At 37.7% G+C, this 16120-nt stretch overlaps 1 protein-coding gene across 13 annotated transcripts in view; it reads right to left on the bottom strand.

The window, feature by feature from the left end:
• HTR4 (5-hydroxytryptamine receptor 4) overlaps window positions 1-16120 on the bottom strand; it is a 184035-nt gene that overhangs the window by 149039 nt on the left and 18876 nt on the right. For all 13 annotated transcript variants that reach the window (XM_043465033.1, XM_043465038.1, XM_043465031.1 and 10 more), the window contains exon 2: window positions 11196-11268. In XM_043465033.1, the coding sequence (XP_043320968.1) occupies window positions 11196-11221 (26 nt within the window). In that variant the 5' untranslated portion in view covers window positions 11222-11268. The remainder of the gene's footprint in view (window positions 1-11195; window positions 11269-16120) is intronic.

The raw sequence follows: 16120 nt of genomic DNA, 5'->3' as shown, positions 1-16120 counted from the left end.
CAAACTCAGGTATATAGTGACGGAAAGAGAAGCCTGGTGTGCTGCAGTTCATGGGGTTGCAAAGAGTTGGACACAACTTAGAGACTGACCACCACCAACAAAGGAGTGCTATATTATCTACACATACACTTTTTCTAGAACTCAACTTTGAGGGTTTGGATTGCAATAATTATACATAATGAACAAGGGTGATATTTGAGATATGGTGAGGCTAAAAAAGCCAGTTACACTGTAGACAGTGAGATCTTACAATAAATATGCATCTATATCTGTTAAGCAAAATACACGATAGTACTGAACATTCAAGGATGAGTACTTTGTATAATACTTTTTTCAAGCACTGAAATTAATAAAGCCATTATAAGTTCAGGAGCAAGTGAGTGGGCAGAGGAGAATGGGGGAAAGGAAAGATTATTCTTACAGTTCTTTAGAAATGCAAATAAGAACATTGCCTGCACATCATTACCTGACTGATAAAATGGTAATCACTTAACAGATATTTAGTTAGAAACCTGTTTCAATTCCTTAATTGAAAAAGTTCTTTAATTCAATATAACCCTATTTGCTAACTGATAATAAAGCAAAGTTCAGGGAGCAAAATAGCAGGTACTAGATGTCATAATATGATCTATAAAATTGAAAATGGTTCTTACCCCATTTTCAAAATTTAATTAATAAAATAAAAAGCCTTTGAGGGTGTGGTAGGCAGACTGAACTCCCTGACCAACTGAATGCTATGGCTAGGGAGGGGGTAACATAATGGCTGTTTGCAGATAATACAATTCATTGTTACTCTGGTAAACTGCGGAGTGCCCAGGTTCCCCACAGGCACTTAAGTCAATTTTTTAAAAACTGAAACAGGCCAAACAAATGTTCGTGCCAGGCCTTCAGTTTGGGAACCCAAGTCTTAAAATGAACAGAACAGATACTCTACAACACAGAAATCTCAGCATAAGCAAACTGTGAAACTTAGACTCTGACATCAAGCAAACCCCAGTGAAAACACTGGCTTCACCTCATATAGAAATGTGGCTCCCAATCAGAGAGCGAAGAAATCTAAAAACTCCACTTTCCTTACCTCCTTACTAGCTAGCTCTGGTTATGTTCTCTAAATAAGAGGTCAAGAATGGGAAACTGGACTTTGAGAGGAAAAAAGAACCATTTCTCTCGAGTATCTGGAAGTGCCATCAGCAGTGAGAGCAGTAGCAAATGCCTCCGTAAGCAACAAACGGGATGAGAGCAGGGCTCGCGCCAGTTCCCTGAAGCTTCATGACCTCTGGTTAACACCCCCTTCTTCCTGTCCTTTCAGGGAGCTTTGTGACCAACGCCCTGCATTAAAGCTACCTTTGTTTGAAATTTATTAAACAGTCTCTATTTTCCCAACAGGATACTGATACACATACAAACAGAAAGAAAAAAGTCAGAGGTGCTTTCCTCTAAACAAAAAATCATCAGTTAAGAGATGCATTGCATATAATGGAGAGATGGCTTTATTGAACAGAGCACAAGACTAAGAGTCAACAAGACATAGGATTGAATCCTAGATCCTCCAATTCCCAAACAGGAATGGATCCATGTTCATGGAAGACACAGAGTAAAGAGAAAACAGTGCTGAATAGGGTAGAGAAGAGTATCCCAATTATGCCACTTGTGAGACCCAACATTGAAGGTTTTCTGTCACCTTTGGAAGAGCCTCAGTTTTCTCAGCAGAGAATGGGCACAATCAAGGACAGACAGTCAAAAAATTGAACAAGTGATTAATAAGATCAGCCAATTAAATGGATACCAAATTTAAGCAATCAAGAAACTTATATCACAGTTAATCAGCAGTCCTCGGGGCTAATAAAAGCCTATAGCTCATGATTATTGTGATCACTAAAGACAACATTCACCATTTGTTTGATGCACGTATGTGTGAGATACTATGTTGAGTATTACCTACATTATTTATAATCCTTACCAAAACCCCATTTTCAAGATGCCAAAATTAAAGGATCTGAGAATGAAATAACTAGTTCAAAGTCATATAGCTAGTAAGTAAGAAAGCCAAGACTTGAACCCATGTCGTTTTATTTCCCAAAAACCCCACTCTTTCAGCTTCCTGTGATGGTTCCAGTTGACATCATTGTGGTATATGTACTTTGGAAGCTGCATGGAGTGACATCATGTAGAGGATTGCTAGCTTCAAGTCATAACCAGCGAATTTCACACATTGCAAGAGTCTACTGTTTTAGGACCATAAATGTCATCCTCCCCTTTAAGGTCCCCTGTGACCCCATGAGGAACAAGGTAGGTTCCAGTTTGTAGGCTTCTGATCTAATCAGAAAACTGACTGAATAATCACCATTGTATCAGTCAAGTAATAATGTTGAGTATGATTCTCATTTACATTTCTAAAGCAACATAAAAATAACCCCTTTTAAATGGTACCCACTCACTTTCTCCTTATATGCTAATGCTTGTCATAATTTCAAAGCCTGAAGAGAGATTTCCTGCAAAACATTTCACTGACTTAAAGTTGCACATGCTCACAGTTGCAATTGCCAGGTTACAAACATGAATTAACTCTGCTTCCAAATCAATTACGTATTGATAAGTCTTCAGGGCTGACAACTTGTACACCTTGATTTTAAACTCTAGGAGTTATTTCAAGGCTTTAGGATATTTAGCATTAAAAATTCTAACTTCATCCTGAGTCTTTAGTGAAATCTAAGTATTGTCACCTGGAGAAGAAAATGGCAACCCATTCCAGTATTCTTGCCTGGGAAATTCCAAGGACAGAGAAATTCGGCAGGCTATCATCCATGGGTTGCAGAGTCAGACACGACTTAGTGACTAAACACATACACATAAGTACTGTCACCAGTACTAATAATCAAACCAGAAATCAACTCCCTTACTTTTTTTCCCCTTATTTTTTTAACTGAAAAATTTATTTTTATTTATCTTCTAAAATTTATTTTTTTGGAGGATAATTACTTTACAATGTTGTATTGGTTTCTGCCATACAACAATGTGAATCAGCTGTAAGTATACATATATCCCCTCCCTCCCACCCTATTCCTCATCCCACCCCTCTAGGTCATCACAGACCAGCTTGAACTTCCCTGTGTTATACAACACTCTCTAATTTGTAAAACTGTTATTTTTTTTCTCTATGCTAAAATTGTATCATTTCAATTAATTTCTGTAGTCACACTGATTTCCAATGAATTTTATTTACTGATTTGAAGTAGTGAACTGCAACTTAGTGCCATGACAGAATTAAGGCAATTGGGGAATTAGAGTTAACCTTTGAATAACTCGGGGGTAAGGGGTACTCGCTCTCTGAGCAGTTGAAAATCTATGTATAACTTGTAGTTGGCCCTCCGTACCAACAGTTACACATCCATGGATTCAACCAACCCTGAACCATGCAGTAGTGTAGTATTTACTATTGAAAAAATCTGTATATCAGTGGATTCAAGCAGCTCAAATCCATGTTGTTCAAGGATCAACTGTAACTTGAAGCCAAATACTTATCATATCATGGTTTCTAATTAATGTTGTGACATGTATACAACAGGTAACTGCATTTACATTGTGTACATATTTTATATTTTAAAGTATTCAGCTTTTGGTATTTATTCAGATTTATGTGGGCTCTATACAAAAGCTTGCCATTTTGATCTTCTGTTCAGTGATGCTAAGTGGCTCCCTGTCACATGGCAAGCCCTACCAAAGAAAGAAGAAAGATTCTCCCTTGGGAAAAAAATGCCTCTTGGGTTTTTTCTCCCTCTCTTCCTTCTTTCCTTCATTTCATAAAGTGGTTTACAAAAATAAACAATATAAGATGTAGTTTAAAAAAATCAAAAGAAACAAGATGATGTGGCAAAAAGAGTTGGAAAAATAAAGGCATGCTAGAGCCACAATAAGTGCTTCTATAGAGATCTTCTATACTTGTTAATGGTAGTTATAAATGCAGTTCTGACTGCTAGAAACCATAGCAAAAGGAGGGAAATGCTACCATTTACACGATTCATCATTCCTATATGATGCTGTTTGGTTGCTAATGAGAAACATTAATGAGAAAGCATAACAGTTATTCTTTAGAGGAGAAACAGAGTCTTAAACCAAGGTGCTCTTACTGAAGAGGGGCAGTGCACCAGGGAAGTGTACTGGAGCAGGGAGACGAGTCAGGGCTAGGAGGAAGCCGCAGCTGGTGGAGAACAGACTTGTGGATACCCAAGGGGGGCGGGAGAAGAAGAGAGTGGGACAAACTGAGAAAGTAGCATTGAACCGTATACATTACCATATGTAAAATTAGATAGCCAGTGGAAATTTACTGCATGACGCAGACAGCTCAAATCTGGTGCTCTGCGGCAACCTAGAGGTGTGAATGCGGTGGGAGGTAGGAGAGAGGTTCAAGATGGAAGGGACATATGTATACCTATGGCTGATTCATGGTGATGTATGCCAACACAACACTGTAAAGCGATTATCCTCCAATTAAAAATAAATAAAATTAAAAAAATATCCTTGGGTAAATAATATATTAGAAGGGAAAATAATAGGAAAATGATTCAAGGTGAGCTTTAAGTAATCTGAACTACAGGACTTTGTCAAAGACAAATTACAGTTGTAGAACAATCTGTACATGATAAACCTCAACAATACAGAATTAAAATGATTAGACAGAAGCCAAGAGAGGAAGTTGGACAGAAGGTGGAATGGAACCGCATATATGAATATGCTACTTTCCAATCAATCTATATTTTGTGCTCAGAAAAGAGTATTTAAAATCAATAAATCAAGTCATAGAGATGAAAGTGTATATTTAAGGATATTAAAGGTAAACACTGAGGAAAATAATATATTCAATTAATAATATATTCAATTAAAATTAGATAATTTTGAAGGGCAGAGGGAAAAGAGGAAGAACCAAATATTGAAAACTTTCATTATCATTCAAATTAAGGAATAAGTAACGAAATAGATGATTGTGTTAGATAATACAATTAAGAGAGGAACCAATAGAGTAAAAAATAAAAACCATCACAAAAAAATACAAAAATAAAGAGATAAAAAAACTGAAAAATAAAATAAAAAGAATCAAGATTTAAAAATAAATTTTCTCTCCCTTCAATGTCTGAGCTCTTTATCTTGAGAAATCTTCAAAGAGCAAATTTGTGAATATTTGAACTTTTCTGCTCTTACTTAACTGCTGCCTGAACCCTATACTTTTTTAAATTGGAAACTGTTAGAAAAAAAAAATTCTTGGAAAGCAGAAACTGTTCATGAGCAATAAACAGCAGGAAGAAAAGGATGCAGACCTGGGTCACCTTTAGGACTCACACATGAGCTGAGGAAAGACGCATGTCAGTGGGAAGAATCTAGTAGTTAAAATAAAAAGCATAGGTTAAAAAGGTTCCAGCCTTTAGAATATAAAAATCTCCAGTTATAGTCAATTACTGTCCATTTTGTACAACAGATACCTTCTATTTTAGTTGCTAATAAAGGGCTACACAACTTGGGGGGAAAAAAGCATGAGTTATGTCTGAAGTCAGGCAGTAACTATTTCAGAGCCACATTAAGCAGCCACAGCAGCTTGAGGGTGAGCACAGGGGTTAGGAACTGCCAGGCTCACCGCCCAAACTCAGGCCAGTGATATCCTCAAGGAAAATCTGCTTCAAAGTCACCAAAGCCACTGTTTCCATTTTCCTTTCTTCAACCCTACAAAAAGAATGCTGTTGTCTTACAGAGCCCCAGCAAGAAGCAAAGAGACCAAAAACTGACATCAGATGTGTGTCAGATTGTCTGGAAAGAGATGGCTGCAAGGTTTGTGAGACATATTTCTCAAAGGTTAGGACTCATCAGGTGCTTGCCCCTCCAAGCAGGGCCTGATTCATCGCTGGCTTTTCATCCTGAGTCAATCCATCGTACATCAACTGCTCTGTGCAATGAAAGCTCTTAAGGGAAAAATGCTTGTAATGCTTCTCCTATTTCTAAAATCCAGACCTAGCATTTCTTTCTTCTTCTTTTTTTTTTTATTTTTGTTGTTGTTCAGTCATCCAGTTGTGTCCGACTTGGTAACCCCATGAACAGCAGCATGCCAGGCCTCCCTGTCTCTCAATATCTCCCAGAGTTTACCCAAGTTCATGTTCATTGCATCGGTGATGCTGTCCAGCCATATCATCCTCTGATGCCCTCTTCTCCTTCTGCCCTCAATCTTTCCCAGCATCAGGGACTTTTCCAATGAGTCATCTGTTCGCATCAGATGACCAGAATACTGGAGCTTCAGCTTCAGTCCTTCCAGTCAATATTCAGAGCTGGTCTCCTCTAATATTGACTATCTCCTTGCTGTCCAAGGGCTTTCAGGAGCATTCTCCAGCACCACAGTTTGAAGGCATCAATTCTTAGGGTGTCTGTCTTCTTTATGGTCCAGCTCTCAGAACTGTACATGACCACCGGGAAGACCATAACCTTGACTATACAGACCTTTGTCGGCAAAGTAATGTCTCTGCTTTTCAGTACACTGTCTAGGTTTGCCATCGCTTTCCTGCCAAGAAGCAATTGTCTTCTGACTTCATGGCTGCAGTCACTATCAGCAGTGATTTTGGAGTCCAAGAAGAGAAAATCTGTCACTACCTCCAACTTTTTCCCTTCTATTTGCCATGCAGTAATGGGGGAGGATGCCATGATCTTAATTTTTTTAATCTTTAGTCTTAAACTGGCTCTTTCACTCTTCTCCTTCACCCTCATCAACAGGCTCTTTAGCTCCTCTTTGCTTTCTGCCATTAGAGTGGTATCATCCGCATATCTGAGGTTGTTGATGTTTTCTCCTATCTATCTTGATTCCAGCTTGTACCTTACAGTTAATTCACAGAGAATACAGCTCATTGTATATAGCTCACTATTCAGGTTCTCTTGTCATTTTACTAAGTTCTATTTGTGTAACAGTCTTCTAGCTTGAGATCTTTAAGAATAGGCACTTATGTTAACTCTTCCTGGCACATTACTTAGGTGCTTAACTAATTATATTAAACTAATGAAGGAACCTTACATATTTTTATTTACCCATGGAGGAACTTACTTGTAAATAACATAGATAAATCCAACTGCAACAAAACAAATGGAGTTTGACATTAACATATTTTGGCTACCAAGCCTCAATTCCCCCTTCCTAAAAAGTACAAATTTCTTCAGAGGATTTAACTTTCCTCCATTGCATACCATCTTCCTGAGTGATACCCACCTCCCATTATGAATGCTGGACAACAAACTGTCACATGACTTAGCCTGGTCAATCAGACGTCTGATTCTGATTCTTGAACAGCATATACTGATAGAGCAAATAGTTGGACATCATCCATGATGCAGAAATGTACTGATCACTTCTTCCCATGGCTGGCCATTGTTCCACTTTTTAGCTCTACTAGAATTCTCAAAGTTCTTTTTTATTTGCAAGCTTAGACCCCCAGAATTTTCACCTTAACTCTTTGAACCTATACATTATAGCTTCCCCAAAATTACCTTTGAATATATTAGCAAATTAGTTTCTGATGCTTACAGTCAATAACAGTAGATATACAATAGCAAGGATCAAGATGAAATAAGAAACTCAATTAAATGAAACCAAACAAACCAAAAGTCAGGTGTTCAGTATGGCCTGACCAAATACTTAAATGCTAGACATTTTTATTCAGCCTTAAGTGTCATCCTAGGACCTCTCTGTTCCTTGATATCTGGGAAAAACTGGATGGAGTCTCTCAATTCTATATCCCATAGTAATCTTTCTCCCAGATTTCTGAAATTTCCCCATTTATATTCTTCTCCCATCCTGTGATTTTTGGGGTGTCCATTCTCACACATTCATTCTCTCTTCCAAACTACATTTACCAAGACAGGAATGTCAGCCATCTCACCAACTTACACACACACACACACACACACACACTCATATAGAATATCTGTAGTATAGTAGGAGGCAATGTGATTTTATGACCTTGAGCAGGTTGCTTAACCCCTTTGTACCTTAGTTACCACACACTGTAAAATGGATGATTGTTTTAAAAATTAAACGAGATAATACATGTTAATTTTATAGCTTATGATGACCTCATACATAGTAAATATTCAACACTGATTTCCTAGCCAAGCTAGAAAATTCTGCTCTAGAACTCAGTGCTGGGAGAGGTCAGCACATACATCATGCATTTTAAACAAACAAAAAAAAATATGCAACCTAACTCCTCTCAACATTTTACAGCCACCACACAACTAGATACTTCACCTTCTGCTAAGCAGAATCCAGACTCTCCTTCTTGGAATTTACTTTTTTCCTACATCTTCCTCCTCTGGCCACTCATTTTCCTGTCTTGAGTAACTTAAAAAATTCCTCTCCTGTACCAGGAACCCAGGCCCTTTGGCTTTCACTCTATATGGACACTTTACCAAATGAAGACATTTCCTTACCAAAGAAAGAATTTCTGGTCTCTACTCTTCAAATGACAAAATTTATTCTATCTAGTTATACCTAGAATATGGGCTTTTGGACCCTAGTCATCTTCATAGTACCTGTGTGGATTTTTTCACATTTATTTATTAATGAATAGTTTAAAAGTACATAATATTGTTTTCCAGCTTTATTGAGATATAATTGACTTATAGCACTGTATAAGTTTAAGGGATACAGCATAATGAGCTGACTTATATATACCATGAAATGAATACCACAATAAGTTTAGTGAACATCCACCAATGCATATGGGCTTCCCTGTGGCTCAGATGGTTAAGAATCCACCTGCCATGTGGGAGACCTGAGTTCAATCCCTGGGTTGGGAAGATCCCCTGGAGAAGGGAACAGCTACCCACTCCAGTATTCTGGCCTAGAGAATTTCATGGACTGTACAGTCCATGGGGTCATAAAGAGCTGGACACAACTTGGTGACTTTCACTTTCACCATCTCATATAGATACAAAATTAAAGAAATAGAAAAAAAAATACTTCTCTTTGCCATGAAAGTTCTTAGGATTTACTCTCAACAAGAATGAAGGCAATTAAAAGATGCCAACCCCCAATTACAGGATAAGTTTAACTACAATATGATAAATATAATTAACACAGTTGTATAAAACCTTCCTTCAAGTAAAACTTACTTTTAAATTTTAAGTAAATGTATTTTAGAAGAAAATTCTATTTCACTACTATCAGTGGCAAAATAGTATTAAGTTTAAATGTTAGTCTCTCAGTCATGTCAGACTCTTTGTGACCCCATGGACTGTAGCCCGCCAGGCTCCTCTGTCCATAGAATTTCCCAGGCAAGAATACGGGAATGAGTAGCCATTCTCTTCTCCAGGGGATCCTCCTGATTCAAGGATGGCAGATTCTTTACTGTCTGAGCCACCATTACTTGCCACCATAAGATTACCTTAAAATACTTACTTTAAAATAAAACAGATGTTCATGTGCCACCTAAAATCATCATGCATTACTAGTGACCCATATATCAAAATTTGGTAAATAAATGTCCTTTCATGGACACCAAGAGTGTGGGCTGGGAAGGAAATGTGTGGAAAGTCTGTTGTATTTGCATATTACTAATACTGTGGGTATGGAGAGGGATTGGGTGAGGGTGAGTATATATTGATGGGATCAGTTTAGAAATCAGACAGAGAGGATGGTCCAGAGACAAGATTCTGAGGACTGATACCATCTTGTATCCTGCATTACAGTTCTACAGCACCCAAGAGAAAGGCTAATGTTAATTTAATTGAATTGTATTCTGCTATTAGAATTCAAGGCCACTATAAATAAATGTTGAAAATCTAGAAATGTCAGGGATCATGCTATCTGAATTATCCAAAAAGAAATACATTTTAACCAACTGATCCACTTTAATACAGTGTCTGAAACTTAAAACAATTTGATAAACTTATCACCATTGACATTGCTCACTTCAGCCTTTTAATTAATAAAAGTAAAATGGAAACTCTTTAGATTCCATTATGCTTTCTCTGTTCAAATAATGTCCCAAACTTATAGAGGAAAATTAAACATGTGGCACTAGCCTAAAAATCTGTGTTAAAGTTCTAAGGCTCTGCATCAAGTCAGTATTTTAGGTAAATAACAAAACCCATGATGTTTCCATTGGGAGAGAAAAATGCTTTATTGCTGAATATAGAGTCTCTGTGCATACCTAAGTGCACTAGAATGTCACCCCATTTGAAATATATGTAGCACAATGACTGGCTGATCAATAACTCCTATTAAGTACCCACCAGGTGTCAGGGATTATTCATGAGACATATTCGACCCTTAAGTATCCCCTGGGTTAGGGCGATAGTACATCTTTGCAACTCCAGTCACATTACACTAGAGTTTCTGTCAAGATGTTTGACAGCTTCATTTTGTCACAGGGATCTCCTACATCAAACACAGAGGCACGGTGCTCCTGATCTATAACTGAAATGTGCTTCCCTACAGATCTCAAATGAAAGAAAAACTGCTCCTGTGCTTGTATCAAGAGTGTATTTTTTGAGGATGTCTTCCAGCTATTGATATCAATGATATCTTCAGCCTCAAACACCAATTCATAATATTTAAATCTTATTGAATACATTTTTTCACATTATTTGGTTGTACCGAAAAAAATGCAGCAAGCCTTTAAGAAAACAACTTCCCTAGGAGTCATCCTATTATTTGATCTCTAAGAGTTGCAGGAAATTATAGGAAAGCAAAAATAATTTAGCTTTATTGTAACTATACCATGCAACCATTATGCCATACAATAAAATGACCTGGTTGATAAGAGAACCAGCAAACTAGCACTTGTCACAAAAAGCTATTGAAGTATCTATCTAAAGTTTAGATACACACATAAATATTCTTAAGCTATTTTTACCCCCATTTAAATGCATTTTCTTCCTTCCTGTTACAGAGATGAATATTTTCATGCAACAGCATCTCCTGTAACACTAACTTTTAGCATAGGCATCTGGAATCATTTACAGCTATATTATACTTAACATTTAAGTGTAAATGAAATAAAAAAAATTAATAAACAGTACCACACTCATGATTATATTGATATATGAAATGTTGAAGAAAATATACATTTATTAACTTTGTAACTCTACCCAAACAGATTTTTCAGAAGTCTTAGAGTTCAAATAACCACAATTTATAGCACAACATATATAAAAATGCAACATACCTCACATTAGCATCAAGTTCGTCCATTACAGGAAATAGGCATGGGTGAGTTGGATATCAGCGCCCACTGGGTACTATAACAGGGAAATAACAAAAAGGGGGTTAGACAAGAAGGCAATGTAGAAAAATAAAAGTCTATTAGGGGAAAAAATGCCAAATAATCATTGCTTCTTAATAATTAAGACTTTTGTACAGGATTGGAAAAGTAATAAACAATATTACAGTAAAAAGTTATTGGCATACTGAGATATGGCATAGATGAGTGCTGCATCAAAGAAACACACAGATGAGTTTCTTTGCATTTGATTAATCTCCTAGAGATTAGAACATAAAGGCATTTCTTTTTACTCCATGTTTAACCTATTTATTTATTATTTTTTTGCTCTTCCCATAAACATACTTATTTATATGATCTACATTAGGACACCAGCTGGTGAAAACTTAGAACACTGTCTAAGATGATCAGCCATCTTGTTTCCTACGAGAATTTTTCAGGTTGCTATTTAAAAAACCCTTTTTGAGGGTGGATAATCATATCTCTTTGAGACTCTGTAATAGTAAACTCTTGAGAACCCTCTTCCTAGGAAAAAAAAAAAAATAGGTGTGCATGCATACACATACACCTTTTCTGGGGAGCCCACAATTCCTTGAGGCCTTTCCATGAAGCCCAGGCTAAGGACTCACAATCGAAGAGGAGGTCAACTTTCAAACTACTGATAGTTCCTCTAGCACAGACCTTTAGAAGACCTTACACTCTTTAATGGACAGACACTCACTGATCTCCACCAAGTCAGTCCTCTGACCTGGCTGTGTAGTTTCGGTTCGCAGAAAAATTCCTGTATTTCTCACCACATTTATTCCAAAACATGGTGAATCAGAGAACACAGGGGCAGAGGTCAGTCTGTTTCTTTTGAAGTTACCCTAAGCAAGACCCTTTTTCTTCTAACTACATCATCTATTCAATACTTCTCAATAAACAGAAGGCATGGGAAGAGATGATCGCTGGGTTTACTTCTAGCTCTGATATTCTATAATTCCATCTGCTGGCTTTCTAGTAAAATTTTACAGGGAAGAAACTGTAAATATGTTTATGTACATAACACAACCATGAAAGTCAGCCTGAGTCCTGGGATTCCTTGGTCAGCATGAACCAAACACATATGTCTGGCAGCCAGGAAAAAAATGACAGGCCACCAGAGCTGGAAAGGACATAGATTTCTGTGTGTTTTTTTCTGTGTGTTTTTATTCTTTAAAACCTGTAAGATTAACATGGGCACCCATGTGCATTTGTGCATCTATGACAGGTGTGAGGAAGGCTGAGCCTACAGGGCTCAATTCCCTACTCTGACCTCAAGCAAAACACCTCTGTCTACCTCTATCTCTTTTACATTCTGAATCTGGAATAATCTTTTATTTGAAATACATAAGTACAAAGCCCTAAGCACTGAAGTAGTGGGATTCCACCCTTTGTACAAGTCTATCTAGAATCATTCCTGAAGTGAAATGATATGTGTACACATCTATTTTTTTCTAGGCAGACAATGATCAAGAGTTTACTAGATTGCCAAAGGGATATGATTACCCACTTCAAAGAAAGAAAGTGAAGTCGCTCAGTCATGTCTGACTCTTTGCAACCCCATGGACTGTAACCCATCAGGCTCCTCCATCCATGGGATTCTCCAGGCAACAATACTGGAGTGGGTTTCCATTTCTTTCTCCAGGGGATCTTCCCGACTCAGGGATTGAACCCAGGTCTCCCACATTGCAGGCAGACGCTTTTACCGTCTGAGCCACCATGGATAAGCCACCCACTTCAAAAAGAGCTTAAAAAACTGAAAATACTCATACTATTTTAATCATAGCAATACAGTAACCTATTTATAGTAGTTAGTCCTAATGCAGATCATACAAATAACTGATGTTTTTGAAGAGCAAAAAATAACAGATTACCATTCATCCCTATGTCTTAAAATACAGTCTATTTGCTAAAGAATCTCAAAGTTATAGCTTCATCCCAGGCCCTTCCCAGACTCGTATCACCTACCTGACATCTCAACTTGGATGATTAAAAAGAATTTCAAACTAAACTCATTTCCCCTCCAGCACAACGAGATGCTCCTCCCCTAGCATCCTCCATCACAGTAAATAACTCCACCATTTATCCAGTAACACTTTTTTTTCCACACCCTATAACCAAACTATTAGGAAACGCCCTCCTCTACTTTGAAAATGATTCCTCAATCTGAATTTTTCTTTCATTACCTTCAAAACCACACCTGATCCAAGCCACCATCTCCTTTCCCACCTGGTGTCCTAACCACTCTCCTAACTTTTGTAACTGGTCTCCTGCTGGCTCCACAATCATCTCTTCTCCCCACAGTAGCATTTTTGAAATGGAAGTCAGATCATTTCTTGCCTATATAAAATACTAGTGGCTTACTGCCACACTTAGAATAAAGTTTAAACCCCTTATCAGTTTGGATTTTGCTTAATAGGTAAAATTCAAACTCATTACATGGGTCACAACTTTGTCTAACTCAATAAACTATGAACCATGTCAGATAGGGTCACCCAAGATGGACAGGTTATGGTGGAGAGTTCTGACAAAACATGGCCCACTGGAAAAGGGAATGGCAAACCACTGCAGCATTCTTGCCTTGAGAACCCCATGAACATTATGAAAAGGCAAAAGGATATGACACTGAAAGATGAACTCCCCAGGTCGGTAGGTGCATAATAAGCTACTGGAGAACAACAGAGAAATAGCTCCAGAAGGAATGAAGAGGCTGAGCCAAAGCGGAAACAACTCCCAGTGGTGGATGTGTCTGGTGGTGAAAGTAAAGTCTGATGCTGTAAAGAACAATACTGCATAGGAACCTGAAATGTTAGCTCCATAAAACAAGGTAAATTGGAAGTGGTCAAACAGGAAATGGTAAGAATGAACATTGACATTTTAGGTATCTGTGAACTAAAATGGACTGGAATGGGCAAATTTAATTCAGATGACCATTATTTATACTACTGTGGGAAAGAATCCCTTAGAAGAAATGGAGAAGCTCTCATAGTCAGCAAAAGAGTACAAGAAATGCAATACTTGGGTCCAATCTCAAAAGCGACAGAATGATCTCTGTCCATTTCCAAGGCAAACTATTCAATATCACAGTAGTCCAAGTCTATGTCCTAAACCACTAATGCTGAAGAAACTGAAGTTGAATGGTTCTATAAAGACCTACAAGACCTTCTAGAACTAACAGCAAAAAAAAGATGTCTTTTTTATCATAGGGGACTGGAATGCAAAAGTAGGAAGTCAAGAGATAACCAGAGTAAGTTTGACCCTGGAATAAAAATGAAGCAGCGCAAAGGCTAACAGAGTTTTGCCAAGAGAACGCACTGGTCATAGAAAACACCCTCATCCAACAACACAAGAGACGACCCCTATACATGGACATCACGAGGTGGTCAATACAGAAATCAGATTGATTATATTTTTTGCAGTTGAAGATGGAGAAGCACTATACAGTCAGGAAAAACAAGACTAGGAGCTGACTGTGGCTCAGATCATGAACTCTGTATTGCAAAATTCAGACTTAAATTGAATAAAGTAGGGAAAACCGTGAGGCCATTAAGGTAAGATCTAAATCAAATCCCTTACTATTATACATTGGAAGTGACAGATTCAAGGGACTAGATATGATAGACAGAGTGCCTGAAGAACTATGGATGGAGGCTCATAACCTTGGACAGGAGGCAGTGATCAAAACTATCTCCAAGAAAAAGAAATGCAAAAGGTAAAATGGCTGTCTGAGGAGGCCTTACAAATAGCTGAAAAAAGACAGAAAACAACAAAATTCTGTAAAACAACTATCCTTCAATTAAAAAATGAATAAATTTCTAAAAATTTTAAAAAAGAAGAGAAGTAAAGGGCAAAGGGGAAAAGGATTGTTATACCCATCTGAATGCAGAGTTTCAAAGAATAGCAAGGAAAGATAAGAAAGCCTTCCTAAGTGAACAATGCAAAGAAATAGAGGAAAACAATAGAATGGAAAGACTAGAGATCACTTCAAGAAAGTTAGAGATATCAAGGGAACGTTTCATGCAAAGATGGGCACAATAAAGGACAGAAATGGTATGGACCTAATAGAAGCAAAAGATATTAAGAAAAGGTGGCAAGAATACACAGAAGAACTACACAAAAAAGATCTTAATGACCCAGATAAACATGATGGTGTGATCGGTCACTCACCTAGAGCCAGACATCTAGGAGTGTGAAGTCACGTGGGCCTTAGGAAGCATCATTACAAACAAAGCTAGTGGAGGTGATGGAATTCCAGCTGAGCTATTTCAAATCCTAAAAGATGATGCTATGAAAGTGCTGCACTCAGTAGGCCAGCAAATTTGGAAAACTCAGCATTGGTCGCAAGACTGGAAAAGATCACTTTTCATTCCAATCCCAAAGAAGAGCAATGCCAAAGAATGTTCAAACTACTGCACAATTGCACTCATTTCATATGCTATCAAAGTAATGCTCAAAATTCTCCAAGCCCAGGCTTCAACAGTATGTGAACCGAGAACTTCCAGACATTCAAACTGGATTTAGAAAAGGCAGAGGAACCAGAGATCAAATTGCCAACGTGTGTCAGATCATAGAAAAAGCAAGAGAATTCCAGAAAAACATCTACTTCTGCTTCATTGACTATGCTAAAGCCTTTGACTATATGGATCACAACAAAGAGTGGAAAATTCTTAGAGATGGGAATACCTTACCTGCCTCCTGTAAAATCTGTATGCTGGTCAAGAAGCAACAGTTAGAACCAGACATGTAACAACAGACTGGCTCCAAATTGGGAAAGGAATACATCAAGGCTGTATATTGTCACCCTGCTTATTTAACTTATATGCATAGTACATCATGCAAAATGCTGGGCT

The sequence above is a fragment of the Cervus canadensis genome, chromosome 4, assembly GCF_019320065.1.
Source record: "Cervus canadensis isolate Bull #8, Minnesota chromosome 4, ASM1932006v1, whole genome shotgun sequence".
In the NCBI taxonomy this organism is placed as follows: domain Eukaryota; kingdom Metazoa; phylum Chordata; class Mammalia; order Artiodactyla; family Cervidae; genus Cervus; species Cervus canadensis.
The sequence above is the reverse complement of the archived record's forward strand: the minus strand, read 5'-3'. Positions and strand labels throughout refer to the sequence as shown.